At 43.2% G+C, this 14,914-nt stretch overlaps 1 protein-coding gene across 2 annotated transcripts in view; it reads left to right on the forward strand.

The window, feature by feature from the left end:
* Window positions 1-14,914, forward strand: part of LOC120994865 (acetylserotonin O-methyltransferase-like) — a 178,729-nt gene that overhangs the window by 90,181 nt on the left and 73,634 nt on the right. For both annotated transcript variants that reach the window (XM_040423732.1, XM_040423733.1), the window contains exon 6: window positions 11,071-11,211. In XM_040423732.1, the coding sequence (XP_040279666.1) occupies window positions 11,071-11,211 (141 nt within the window). The remainder of the gene's footprint in view (window positions 1-11,070; window positions 11,212-14,914) is intronic.

The raw sequence follows: 14,914 nt of genomic DNA on the forward strand, positions 1-14,914 counted from the left end.
GCGTACCTGTACGCCCTGTGTCCTTAAGGGGTTAAAGTCATTTCCCTATCCACATTTGTTTGCAGAGCACTTTCCATGTTCTTAACCACATTTAGCTGCATTTTGCAGCCCTCTAGCCCTTTCCATTACTTTTTTATTGCCATTTTAGTCCTCCAATGTTTGGGTCCCCATTGACTTCAATGGGGTTCGGGTTCGGTGTCAAGTTTGAGTCAAGTTAGGGTCCCGAACTCAAACTTTTTAGCGAAATTCGGCCATACCCGGCAAACCCAAACATCCAGGTGTCCGCTCAACTCTACAACCGAGACTTTGAAAATCTAGCTCCGGTAATAAGGTTGACGGGGTAATCATACTCCTAATGAGGAGCCAACTCCTTGTCTCCACCCTTAGAGAATACATCAGAAAAATCCAAAAGGAAATGAGGTAACATTTTAGTAGTTACAACAGAAAGCGACGTGCTAAGACAGTTGTCAAGGCAGAAATCACTCCATTCGAGAATCTGTCTCGCTTGCCAATCGATAGTAGGGTTATGTTGGGTTAACCATGGTAAACCTAACACCAGAGGAGCAGGCAATTCTTCCAGCACAAAACATGAAATGGATTCAATATGAGAATCTCCCAACCTTTAGGGCTCATTCACACTAATGTTATTTGTGTTCCGCATACGGGCCGTTTTCTGCATTCCGCATACGGTCCGTATACGGAATCATTCATTTCAATGGGTCCGCAAAAGATGCAGACAGCAATCTGTGTGCCGTCCACATCCGTTGTTCCGTTCCGTGGGCCCGCAAAAATTATGAGTCCTGTCCTATTCTTGTCTGTTTTGCAGACAATAGGCATTTATATAATAGGCCTCCTGCTCCATTCCGCAAATTGCAGAAGGCACACGGGCGCCATGCATACGGACAAACTGGCCATCCACTAAGTTAACCCCTGTCCCACTTTAAATAAATACTTCCATTTCCACAGTTTTAGAATCTAGCGCCAACTTGGCAAGCAGAAAAAAATCGGGTAATACCGGTAAAAGACAAAAGTACATTCTCAACTTTCCCATCCACACTACCAAGAGTGAGAAGAGGACTAGACACATTAGGACTTTTTTTCTTTCCCTTTTCACATTGATGTATAACATAAGGACATACATTAACAAAATGTCCTCCTTGACCACAGAAAAAGCAAAGTCTTTTCTTAACCCTAAAGTTTTTATCACCTGGTCCAGGTGTGACCTGACCCAATTGCACTGGCTCATCACCAGACGCGAGCTTAAGTGTCTCTTTACCCAGAGTGTCAGAAGAGACCGCTTGCCTGTATGATAATACGTCCAGAGCTAGAGGAACTTTAGATCTCTCCCTCAGGCGTCTATCAATATACACCGCCAGAGACATGGCCGCCTCCAATGACTCTGGATTAGCGTGAAATGCCAAGGCGTCCTTCAGGTTCTCAGGCAGTCCTTGACAAAATTTACTACGGAGAGGTGGGTCATTCCACTCTGTATTAGTTTCCCACCTCCTAAATTCAGAGCAATAGGATTCAGCAGAACGTTCTCCCTGCCGCAAGGAACGCAACTTAGATTTGGCCAGGGAAACCCGATCTGAGTCATCGTAGATACGTCCCAGAGCTCCGAAAAAATCATCTACCGACCAGAGGGATTGTGAACCAGTCGGCAAAGAGAAAGCCCGAGACTGAGTGTCAACTTTCAGCAACTAAATAATAATCCCCACTCTCTGACTCTCGTCCCCAGAAGAGCTAGGACGCAGTCTGAAATATAATTTGCACGTTTCCCTGAACCGAACAAAGTTGTCTCTTCCCACGGAAAACCTAACCTATATTGGTTCAGGGCAAGGCCTGACAAAGCCTCTCTAGGTGAAACGTACGTCGAGGTGCAGCTTTTGGTCACACACACTCTGGGTCCAGCATATCATGGGTAATATATGTTTTGTTGCTATGCTCAGTTAACTGTAATTTTTTATTGTCCACACTTGGTACACTTGCCTCTGCTTGTATTTACAGCTCACAGGCTATTTGCATATTTCATGCGGCTATCCTTGGCCCCTGGGCGGGCTTGTCTGCCATGTGTGGTCTTATCTTGCATTTTGTTTATTTACTTTTTCTTTGCATGCAGCATACATATGAGTATATGTTACGTTGAGTGAACCTACAGTTCTCACATATTTCATGCTGATGTATACCCAGGACTGTGACGTTTTTTTTTTTCCTTGCCAGCTGGGTGTTTCGGAGGGAGGTTGTATATGACCTCCTTACATGAGGTCTCCCCCTCTCCTGTACCCTTGTGCCTTATGTCTTATATATTGTTTCTTATTTGATTATGTCTTAATAAATTACATATATTTTATATGTGAGTCTCTCCCATCTTTCTTTGGGGTTATTGGTTCTGTTCTTGCGTTGGATTAGTATATTATGCTAGACCCCAGTGTTATCTACACATTATATGTGAGTTTTTTCTTATAGGTTGGTCTTAGGTTTTCCGTGGGAAGAGACAACTTTGTTCGGTTCAGGGAATCGTGCAAATTATATTTCAGACTGCGTCCTAGCTCTTCTGGGGACGAGAGTCAGAGAGTAGGGATTATTATTTTGTTGCTGAAAGGTGACACTCCGTCTCGGGCTTTCTCTTTGCAGACTGGTTCACAATCCCTCCGGTCGGTAGAGGATTTTTTCGGAGCTCTGGGACATATCTGGTTCCCGCTGCCAGAACCAACTGCCTGTGGTCTCTGAAACTGTGCAATGGCAGTGCAGAGGTCAGCCACCTCCAAAGACAGCCCCTGCATACGATCGGCCAGTGCAGAAACAGTATCCATAGCTGCACTGATAAAACAAAGGATAACGGTTTGGGCGGTAGATAATGTCACTGTTTAAGGGGAACGGAAAACACCAAATACACACCACAACAAATAGACAACAATCTAGTCCTCAAAAGCTAAGGAAGAGGGATGTGACCTCCTAGTAATCTCTAGGCCTTTCCCTAACTCCTGCCAGTATGAGCAGATCCTGATGGTGGAAATACTCATACACCGGATACCTAAAGCCCTGCTAAAACTGATGACCCGTAGGATAGGTAGCAGAGGGTGAGACAGCTGGTTCCTTCCAGAATGAAGGAACCAGCGTCTCCCCGAGGCCTAGAAACAACACACACCAGATAATAAGAAACAGCGAAGGCAACAAGTACTTAGCTTAGAGATGTGTGGAGAAGCAGGAGATCCAAGACAAACCTGCACTAGCAACTCCAAGCAGAAACTCTCAACCGCATGGTCAACAGTGTGAGGCAAATCTAAATAGAGCCTCATCACTGATAATGAGCGGCGCCTGAGGAGAGTTGAGATCCTTCCAAACAGCAACATACATAGAGGAAAACAGAGGGACCTGTCAGATAGCCTCACGTGCAGCAAGTCTATCCGATCTTCTCACCTCTCTCACAGGAGGGACCGTGACAGCTGGTGGTGGTGTGGTTTCTAGTGTTCACACCTTAGCTAATTTTGGTACAGCACAGTTTGCAAACTACTGCTCTTTCGTCATCCGCACTTTCCCTAAAAAAGTGCCATACTGCAGAACACCTACCCCTTGGCAACGGAGATTTTTCGCAAGGGGGTGCTCCATGGAACAGTTGCGGGCCTGTTTGGTGTGGCCCGTTTTCTCCCTTTTGCCACTCCACTGCCTCTTCCAGCCTGTTACAGTGCAGCAGATCCCTCCCCCTCTGTACTGCTGTCCTCGCTCAGCTTTTCACCTTCCCAGGTTGGGTCAGTGCCTTCATCGTTCACCACCTCCTCTTCCACTTCCTCACTCTGGTTATCCTCCTGACTTGTTGACCTAACCACAACCTCAGTGATTGACAACTGTGTTTCATCCTCTTCATCAACCTCTTGAGACAGTAATTGCCGTTTTACTTATTGGCAACTGTGTCTCATCATCATCCACCTCATTAAACAGTAATTGCCATTCCCCAATGCCATATTCTTGTGTCTGTGGATGCTCAAAAGTTTGGGAATCAGGGCACAAGATCTTTCCTTCTTCAAGCTTGCTTGGCGAGAGAGCAAAATCAAGGAATGGCGCAGAAAAGAGCTCCTCGGAATATCCGAATGTGGGATCACTTGTTTGCCCAGACTCTCCATTGTGGAAGGAAGGAGGATCAGGATGAGAATTGTGTTGAGCAGACTCTTGGCTACTGAGACTGGACTTGGTGGAAGACAGGGTGGTGCTTAACCGACTGGAAGCATTATCTGCTGCAATCCAAACGACCACCTGGTCATACTGGTCTGACTTCAAGAGTTTTGTCTTGCGACGCCCTGCAAACTGGGACATGAAGCTAGGTATCGTGGATGATGGTTTTTCTTGTGCTCCTGCAGCAGGCACAGTTTCCCCGTGCCCAGGGCCACGGCCTCTGTGTGCACCATTAGCATCACGGCCACTGCGCCATCCCTTACTGCTCGCATTCTTCATATTAAAGGTATGTGGGATGTGGAAACGTCACACAGGAGATATCCCGCAGATAATGTCAATGCTGTCACCAGCGGCTAATAAAAAATTACAGGGAATGTCACAGGTATTTGGGATGAGGAAATCTAATACAGGAGAGGTACAACTGGTAATGTCACTGTCCGTAGCGTCTACGAAAAAAGTACACTGTATTTCACAGATAATTTTTTTCTGCGCACACTTTACACAGGAGATGTGACACAGCTAATGTCACTGTCAGATGCGGCGACAGTCTATTGAAAAAGTACACTGTATTTCACAGATAATTTTTTTCTGTGCACACTTTACATAGGAGATGTGGCGCAGCTAATGTCACTGTAAGAAGCAGACACCGTCTATTGAAAAAGTACACTGTATTTCACAGATAAAAAAAATCTGTGCACACTTTACACAGGAGATGTGGCATAGCTAATGTCACTGTCAGAAGCGGACACCGTCTATTGAAAAAGTACACTGTATGTCACAGATATTTTTGGGATGCGCACACTTTACACTGGAGATGTGGCGAAGCTAATGTCACTGTCCGCAGTGGATATCGTCTACTGAAAAAGGACATTGTATGTCACAGATATTTTTGGGATGCCCACACTTTACACTGGAGACGTGGCGCAGCTAATGTCAAAGTCAGAAGCGGACACCGTCTATTGAAAAAGTACACTGTATGTGACAGATATTTTTGGGATGCACACTTTACGCGAAGATGTGGCGCAGCTAATGTCACTGTCAGAAGCAGACACCGTCTATAGAAAAAGGACCCTGGGTGTCACATATACATTTTTTCTGCGCACACTTTACACAGGAGATGTGGCGCAGCTAATGTCACTGTCAGAAGCAGACACCGTCTATTGAAAAAGTACACTGTATGTCACAGATATTTTTCGGATCTGCACACTTTACATAGGAGATGTGGCGCAGCTAATGTCACTGTCAGAAGTGGACACTGTCTATTAAAAAAGTACACTGTATGTCACAGATAAAAAAAAAATCTGCACACACTATACACAGGAGATGTGGCATAGCTAATGTCACTGTCAGAAGCGGACACCGTCTATTGAAAAAGTATACTGTATATCACAGATATTTTTGGGATGCGCACACTTTACGCAGGAGATGTGGCGCAGCTAATGTCACTGTCAGAAGCTGACACAGTCAATTGAAAAAGGACACTGTATGTCACAGATATTTTTGGGATCTGCACACTTTACACAGGAGATGTGGCGCAGATAATGTGTAGTGTACGGGAGTTGTAATACCCGTCACTACCAAAGGTCACTTGGTGTGCTGTCGTCCCTCCTTAATTATGGAAAGTTGGTATATGTCAGTTTTATAAAATGTCATGTAATGCATGTATTTCCCTGTTACTGAAACTTGCATGTACAGGCCGGCTAGGGGTGTCATTCCAGCTCTTAGGCATTAGAGGGAGCTAGAGAGCCCTAGTTTATATAAGGCCAGTCAGGGAAGTGCAAGGCAGTGTAACCTGATCTAGTGTGGAGTGCAGAAGTCAGTCTAGACCAGAGCTCAGAAGTTTCTAGAGCCTGAGGAAGCTGAGAGAGACAGAGGCAAAGATCAGGAAAGCCAGAGGTACTGAGAAAGACAGAGGAGGTACTTATAAAAGCCATAATCAAGGATATAAAGCCAGACTTAGGTTAATGGGCCTTGGTGAAGAAATGCTACATTCCAGGATCAGACAGAATTAGAGTGCAAGCTCCTTTGCTGCAAGTCCTGTGTTCAACACTCTGTAATTACCCTGCTGTACTGAATTGCCTGCATCGACCGAATTGCAAAATCGACTGTATGCTGAGGAACTGCGTTTCCAAGATTGTCTCTGCTTAAAACTACTAAAGTTCAAGTTCTGTTTTAATTCCACGTTTCCTCAATTTATTTCTGCTTTCCGCAAACGGCGTGCCACCGTTTACTTGGCACTGGCGTCACGAACTATTCCTACCTATACCTGCCCTTGCAGAGAGTCAGCTGTACCAGGTTAGTGTATATTGCACTACTACACCCAGAAACACCTACTACGCACAACTTGAGTACACTGCACCCAATGTCAAAGTCAGAAGCGGACACCGTCTATTGAAAAAGGACAATGTATGTCACAGATATTTTTGTATGCACACACTTTACACAGGAGATGTGGTGCAGCTAATGTCACTGTCCGCAGCGGACACCTTCTACGGAAAAAATACACTGCATGTCCCCAATTTTTTTTGGATGTGCACACAAGAGAGGTGGCGATGGTAATGTCGCTGTCTGGAGCGGCCTAACTATTGCACGCCATTTAGCACAGGATGCGCTAAAGGTAGATATTGCTGCCACACACAACAGTCCTTAAAAGGACTTTTGGGTATGTTAAGTTTTAGCAATTTAGCGCAGGGTGCGCTAAAAATATGCAGGTCAAACTGGAAAAATTAGAATATCATGCAAAGTTAATTTACAGTCAGGTCCATAAATATTGGGACATCGACACAATTCTAACATATTTGGCTCTATACACCACCACAATGGATTTGAAATGAAACAAACAAGATGTGCTTTAACTGCAGACTGTCAGCTTTAATTCGAGGGCATTTACATCCAAATCAGGTGAACGGTGTAGGAATTACAACAGTTTGCGTATGTGCCTCCATCTTGTTAAGGGACCAAAAGTAATGGGACAGAATAATCATCATAAATTAAAACTTTCACTTTTTAATACTTGGTTACAAATCCTTTGCAGTCAATTACAGCCTGAATTTTGGAACGCATAAACATCACCAGACGCTGGGTTTTATCCCTGGTGATGCTCTGCCAGGCCTCTTCTGCAACTGTCTTCAGTTCTTGCTTGTTCTTGGAGCATTTTTCCTTCAGTTTGTCTTCAGCAAGTGAAATGCATGCTCAATCGGATTCAGGTCAGGTAATTGACTTGACCATTGCATAACATTCCACTTCTTTCCCTTAAAAAACTCTTTGGTTGTTTTTGCAGTATGCATTGGGTCATTGTCCATCTGCTGAGCATGAGCATGCTCGATCAACACTAGTGTTAACTAAGCCTAATAGTGACGCACAGTCATACTACAGCTAACAGAATGAATTTAAAAGCATGTGTTCACTCTGCCACAACATGGATTAAAGAATCTTTTTTTTTCTCCACTACTTTATTGGCTCTGCCTCCATGTCCTTATATTATTCCACTAAATAGTCATTGTGACACAGCTCCTGCAGGTACGTGCAGCGTTTTTTTTTGTTTTTTTTTTGCTTTACTGAATGCTGCTGTATGCTTTTCTTTTGGTTTAGCCAAGGGTTAGCTAGGACTTTTGGTGGTCTGCACGATGATGTGCACGTCCATATATGTGACCAGTCTGTTATTCTGACACACAGTAACTGTTTCGCTACCAGAAAGGGCTAGCTATGCATATTGCTGCAATGCACAGGGATGTATAGTGAGATAGATTTAACTGCAGGGTGGGATTGACCTGATTTAACGTGCTTTGTGACAAATTAATTTATCATAAAGCAAATTTTGCTTATCTCTACGAATGATTTAGCCAAAGTATTTAGCTTCCTGTAGGCTACCGCACACTTTCTAAGGTTTATTGTGAAGCATGCATCACTAATTGAATCCATCACATCCTGTACTTTGCAGCAGTGACTTTTACAGTCCGAACTAAATTCCAGTCCAAACTAAAAATTTCCATATCATTAAAGGGTTTTTGTCACCTAAATTAACCCTATTAAACTCGATGACATTTGAGATGTGCTAATGTCAGCATATCCTAACTCTCCTAATCTCATGCTTATAAATGCCCCCATTACTGCACAATTTTAACTTTGATGATATGCTAATAATCTAGGAGCAGGGGGGGCATTGCTCCTGATCCTAGAGGCTCCGATCACCCACCTCAAGTCACGCCCTGCCATCCTTGATTGACAGGGCCAGCGTTCATCTTCTCCTGCCGGCCCCGTGTGCTGGATAAATCTCATGTCTGCGCAGTCCCAGCACACAGGGCCGGCAGGAGGAGATGAACGCTGCCTGGCCTTGTCAATCAAGGACGGCAGGGCGTGACTTGAGGTGGGCGAACAGAGCCTCTAGGAGCAGGATCAACTCCCCTTCTGCTCCTAGAGGCTATTTAGCATATCATCAAAGTTAAAGTTGGGGGCATCCATAAGCATGAGATTAGGAGAGTTAGGGTCTGCTGACATTAGCACATCCCTAATGTCAGCCAGTTTAATAGAGTTAATTCTGGTGACAGAAACCCTTTAAGATAATACGCTGTGTAGTCACAATGTGGCCTCAAGATCAGATCCATCTGTGCAGCAGAAATATAGCAGAGGCTCCATGTAACCCAAATAGCATCGCTACATAATGAAACAACCCCTCTGGAGTGTAGAATGCAGTCTTCTATTTATCCTCATCCTATAACGGTATCTTCCAGTAACCCTTTGTGAGATCAAAAGTTGTGAATTACCCATCCTCTTAGTCAATTCATCTTCTGTGGACAGGGGATATGCATCAAAGTTTGAAACCACATAAAATTTTCTAAAGTCATTACAAAACGTTCATGTCCTATTGGGCATTGGGATTACTACAATTGGGCTCAACCACTCACTGGTTGATTCTTCAATGACTCCTAAATCATGCATGCTCTTGACCTCAGCGCACACCACCTCTCTGCATTCTTCTGGTATACTGTATGGCTTAAGGTTCACTTTACTGTTAGGCTCAGTCCTAATATTGTATTTTATTAGGTCTGTACAGCTTGGTACATAGCTCAGAAAATGTATCTTTGTTTTTCTGAAGGAACTCTTTTACATCATGTTGCTGTGGCACTGAAAGTGACTCCCCTGTTTTGTCAGGGAGAGTTGGTTGTGACACCTCACTAAGAAGAGTATTTGTGGCCACCAATGATTTCCTGTCTTTCCAAGGCTTTATCAGGTTAACATGACAAATCTAGGAAAGCTTTTTCCTATCTGGTTGGTGCACTTTTTAGTTTACTTGACCCACCCTTTCTACACTGTTGTAGGGGCCCTGCCACTTTGCTAAGACTTTGCTTACTTTCCACCGTAGGGACCAAAATGAGTACTCTATTCCCTGGACTAAAATTCCTCCCTTTTTCAGACCGGTTACAAATTCTGCTTTGAGCATCTTGGGCTCTATGCAGATGCTCTTTGACAATAGGCATGTCTGTAGTTATCCAATCTTTCATCCGGGCCACATGCTATATGATAATTCTGTCTCACATGTTTCCGTGGTAATGTCTAGAAAGCCTCTTCGGTGTCAACCATAAACTAATTCAAAAGGAGAAAACCCTGTAGAAGCCTGAGGCATCTCTCTGATAAAAAAAACATTAGGTATGGCAATAGGTATTCCCAATCATGGCAATCCTTTTCAACTACCTTTTTAAAAACATGCCTCAAGTTTTTGTTAAAGCTCTCAACTAACCCATCAGTCTGGAAGTGATACACAGAGGTACGTATATGTATGATTTTAAACAAATCGCATAACTCTTTCATAACCTTTGACATTTAGGGATCCCTGTGCAGGAGAACATGTAAAATAACTCACTTGCATTGTTTTTAGAAGCCATGTTTCTTAACGACACAGATTCAGGGTAATGGTTGGCATACTGTAATCTATAACAACCAAATGTACTGGTGTCTGACTGACTGACTTGACTATGGTACCCACTAAATCCATTGCAATTTTCTTGAACAGCAGAGACAGGGTCTGATTAATCAAAATGTCACTATAAGGCCTCATGCACACAGCTATTGTGCGGCCGGTTATTGGGGACCACAATTTGAATGGGTCCGTGATCCGTTCGCACCGCAAAAAAATAGAACATATAATTTTTTTTGAAGCTAATAACATTATTGAAAAAATCTCCCTCATTGTCCACAGCAGTTATCATGATGGCTCCAACAGGCTGAAAATGCCTGACTTCTCCATAATGGAAGCTCTGTGAGAGCAACCTACATCTTGTTTGAAGAGCGCTTACATATGTCAACTAACGATGCTTATTAATCAGCCTAAACTGAATGTCCTCACCATGAAGTGTAGTCTTCCCTTCTATTTCTGCTCCAGCAACCCATTCCTTTTTTACACAGTAACACAGTACACAAGGCCGAAAAAAGACATCCGTCCATCCAGTTCGGCCTGTCATCCTGCAAGTTGATCCAGAGGAAGGCAAAAAAAAAACTGTGAGGTAGAAGCCAATTTTCTCCACTTTAGGGGAATAAAAAAATTCCTTCCCGACTCCAATCAGGCAATCAGAATAACTCCCTGGATCAACGACCCCTCTCTAGTAGCTATAGCCTGTAATATTATTACACTCCAGGTCTCAGGTTTTCAGGTCTTTTATACTAAAACTTTAAAAATTATACTATGCTAGCAAAGCACATTTGTCAACAAGGCAGATGATATGAAATGCATCACTGGTTACACCACTGGATTAACGTATCACTGAATTTGCATAATTTAACACGTGTGGCCTTTCTATTTTTTGCTTTTGATTATATGTGATGGGAATATGTACCAGGCCTGCTGGTAGTCATGGACCAAGAAACCATCATATATCCCAATTTACACACCCCCTTCTCTTATAGGATGTACAGGAAGTCTTGCAAAACAACTTGTATCTACATATAAGGAGTCAACAGTCACCATTATGGACCTGCCAAAAGTTGTGCAATCAGCTAAGAAGCATTTTGTAACAGACAAGGAACAACAGATACATTTCCTGGAAGGTGCAGTATATAAAAGAAAGAAATGACAAAATTTCAAATTCATATAATGGTTTTCTTATTCTACTGTACATTCAAAGTGTATGGATATAAAATATGGAATTGCTGTTAAAGGGAGTCTGTCACCAGCATTTCACTTTTTTAACCCTTCCCACAGCCGATTTTCGCGTCGCATGCGCAATAGTTACTGTGATGCCGTACAAGGAATGGGCATCGCAGTGCGCATGCGCCGGCCAAAGGAATGAGTGCGCCGGCGCGGGATATCGGCAGCATAACAAGTTAGTACAAAGGCGGTCAGAGGGAAAGGATGGGCGGGCAGAGGGTAGGAAGGGGCGGGGGGACGCAATGAGAAGGCTGAGCAAGCAGGGCACCTAGGAGAGTAACGCCGCCCCTGGGCACTTGCGAGCCCTCATTTGCATATCTTATAAAGATCGTTTTTGAGGGTTCTATAAGTCCAGGATTGATGCCAGAGGTAACGTTTTTATTAACTGTAAGCATGCTAGGGAGCTGTGGGAAGGGTTAAAAAAGTGAAATGCTGGTGACAGACTCCCTTTAATGGTTAAGATCTTCATTTATTTATTTTATGCACTTATACAGCACTACTATATTCTGCAGCGCTTTACAGACATTAGCATCAAGCTGTTCCCAATGGGGCTCACAATCTAAGTTCCCCATCAGTATGTTTTTGGAGTGTGGGAGGAAACCGGAGTACCTGGAGGGAAACCCACACAAACCAGGGGAGAACATAAAAATGCCCTGCAGATGTTGTCCTTGGTCAGAATCCAACTTAGGACCCCAGTGCTGCAAGGCTACATTCACAGAGATTGTACTGCATTTCTTTTAATCTATAAGGCATAATACATTGTGGAATCTACACTGAGAGTCAAATATACTGTGTATGCTTATGACCTTTCTCAGGTTCTCCATTTATCATGTAGCGGCAGTATGAATAAACTGTATCGACAAAATTATTTGGAGACCCATGCAGGAGGTTTTATGACATCCCATTCTAAATCCATTTCTTGTGTGCAAAATACTTCAATTGACCCCGTGACACGAAAGTACAATAGTTAATCAGTCTGTTAATTGTGACGGTGACAGAAAGCAATTTTTTTGGGGTTCATCACACGCATTCTCATCTGTCTAACTGTGATAGGACAATTAATAAGTCTGTTCATTGTGTCGGTGACACAAAGCAATTTTTTTTTTATAATCATCCTTCTAACTGTAATAGGAGAGTAACATAGTAACATAGTAACATAGTACATAAGGCCGAAAAAAGACATTTGTCCATCCAGTTCGGCCTGTCATCCTACAAGTTGATCCAGAGTAAATGAGTATGTTACTTGTGTCGGTGACAACTATTTTTTTGGGTGCAAAACACTTCAATTGCCCCTGTGACATGGAAATACAATAGTTAATCAGTTTGTTAATTGTGTCAGTGAAACAAAGCAAATTTTTTTTGGGTTCATCACACTGCATTCTCATTTGTCTACCTGTTATAGGAGGTTTATCAGTCTGTTTATTGTGTCGATGAAACAAAGCAAATCACTGTGGAAATTTTATCAGTGACACAAAGCAATTTTTTGGGGTTCCAAAGTCTACCATTGTATCTGTCTTATTGTAGTAGCAGAGTAAATCAGCTTGTTAATTGTGTCGGTGACACAGCCATTTTATTTTTAAATAACACTCCATTTTCATCCGTCTTACAGTTAATAAATCTGTTAATTGCGTCGGTGACCTATAGTAATTTTTTAGGAGACCCACGGGCATCTGTCTTCCAACTCAACCCCTACTGAGCCCCAAGTCATGCAGCAGTCACTTATGATGAGGACATGAGAGGACCGCAGCACATCTCTGATTATGATGACAAAACACAGGTGTCAACTGCTGGGGCTTTGTGCAGTGTGCAGACCGGCCAGAAGGGCAGGGGTGAGGAGTGGGTGGAAAAAATTATGAAGGATGATGAGGTCCTAGACCTCACATGGCATTCTGGTCATCTGAGTTCCATGTGCAGTTTGAAGGAAGAGGTGGGAGTCACACAGCACCAGCACAATGTGGTTCCCAGGCGCCACTATTTTTCCAGAGGGTCCATCCCTGCCCTGCACAAACAAGTGGTGGAAAAAATTAAATGTGCGCTGCGCAATGCCATTAGTGGCAAGGTCCACATAACCAGCAATATGTGGACCAGTACGCATGGGCAGGGACGTTATACAGTTGCAAGAAAAAGTATGTGAACCCTTTGGAATGATATGGATTTCTGTACAAATTGGTCATAAAATGTGATCTGATCTTCATCTAAGTCACAACAATAGACAATCACAGTCTGCGTAAACTAATAACACACAAATAATTAAATGTTACCATGTTTTTATTGAACACCATGCAAACATTCACAGTGCAGGTGGAAAAAGTATGTGAACCCCTAGACTAATGACCTCTCCAAGAGCTAATTGGAGTGAGGTGTCAGCCAACTGGAGTCCAATCAATGAGATGAGATTGGAGGTGTTGGTTACAGCTGCCCTGCCCTATAAAAAACACACACCAGTTCTGGGTTTGCTTTTCACAAGAAGCATTGCCTGATGTGAATGATGCCTGGCACAAAAGAGCTCTCAGAAGACCTACGATTAAGAATTGTTGACTTCCATAAAGCTGGAAAGGGTTATAAAAGTATCTCCAAAAGCCTTGACGTGCATCAGTCCATGTTAAGACAAATTGTCTATAAATGGAGAAAGTTCAGCACTGCTGCTACTCTCCCTAGGAGTGGCCGTCCTGTAAAGATGACTGCAAGAGCACAGCGCAGACTGCTCAATGAGGTGAATAAGAATCCTAGAGTGTCAGCTAAAGACTTACAAAAGTCTCTGGCATATGCTAACATCCCTGTTAGCGAATCTACGATATGTAAAACACTAAACAAGAATGGATTTCATGGGAGCATACCCACAGATGAAGCCACTGCTGTCCAAAAAAAACATTGCTGCATGTTTACAGTTTGCACAAGAGCACCTGGATGTTCCACAGCAGTAATGTCAAAATTTTCTGTGGACAGATCAAACCAAAGTGGAGCTGTTTGGAAGAAACACACAACACTATGTGTGGAGAAAAAGAGGCACAGCACACCAACATCAAAACCTCATCCCAACTGTGAAGTATGGTGGTGGGGGCATCATGGTTTGGGGCTGCTTTCCTGCGTCAGGGCCTGGACAGATTGCTATCATCGAAGGAAAAATGAATTCCCAAGTTTATCAAGACATTTTGCAGGAGAACTTAAGGCCATCTGTCCACCAGCTGAAGCTCAACAGAAGATGAGTGTTGCAACAGGACAACGACCCAAACCATAGGAGTAAATCAACAACAGAATGGCTTAAACAGAAGAAAATAGGCCTTCTGGAGTGGCCCAGTCAGAGTCCTGACGTCAACCCGATTGAGATGCTGTAGCATGAGCTCAAGAAAGCGATTCACACCAGACATCCCAAGAATATTGCTGAACTGAAACAGTTCTGCAAAGAGGAATGGTCAAGAATTACTCCTGACTGTTGTGCACGTCTGATCTGCAACTACAGGAAACGTTTGGTTAAAGTTATTGCTGCTAAAGGAGGTTCAACCAATTATTAAATTCAAGGGTTCACATACTTTTTCCACCTGCACTGTGAATGTTTACATGGTGTGTTCAATAAAAACATGGTAACATTTAATTCTTTGTGTG

This window comes from Bufo bufo, chromosome 3 (genome assembly GCF_905171765.1).
Source record: "Bufo bufo chromosome 3, aBufBuf1.1, whole genome shotgun sequence".
Classification (NCBI taxonomy): Eukaryota; Metazoa; Chordata; class Amphibia; order Anura; family Bufonidae; genus Bufo; species Bufo bufo.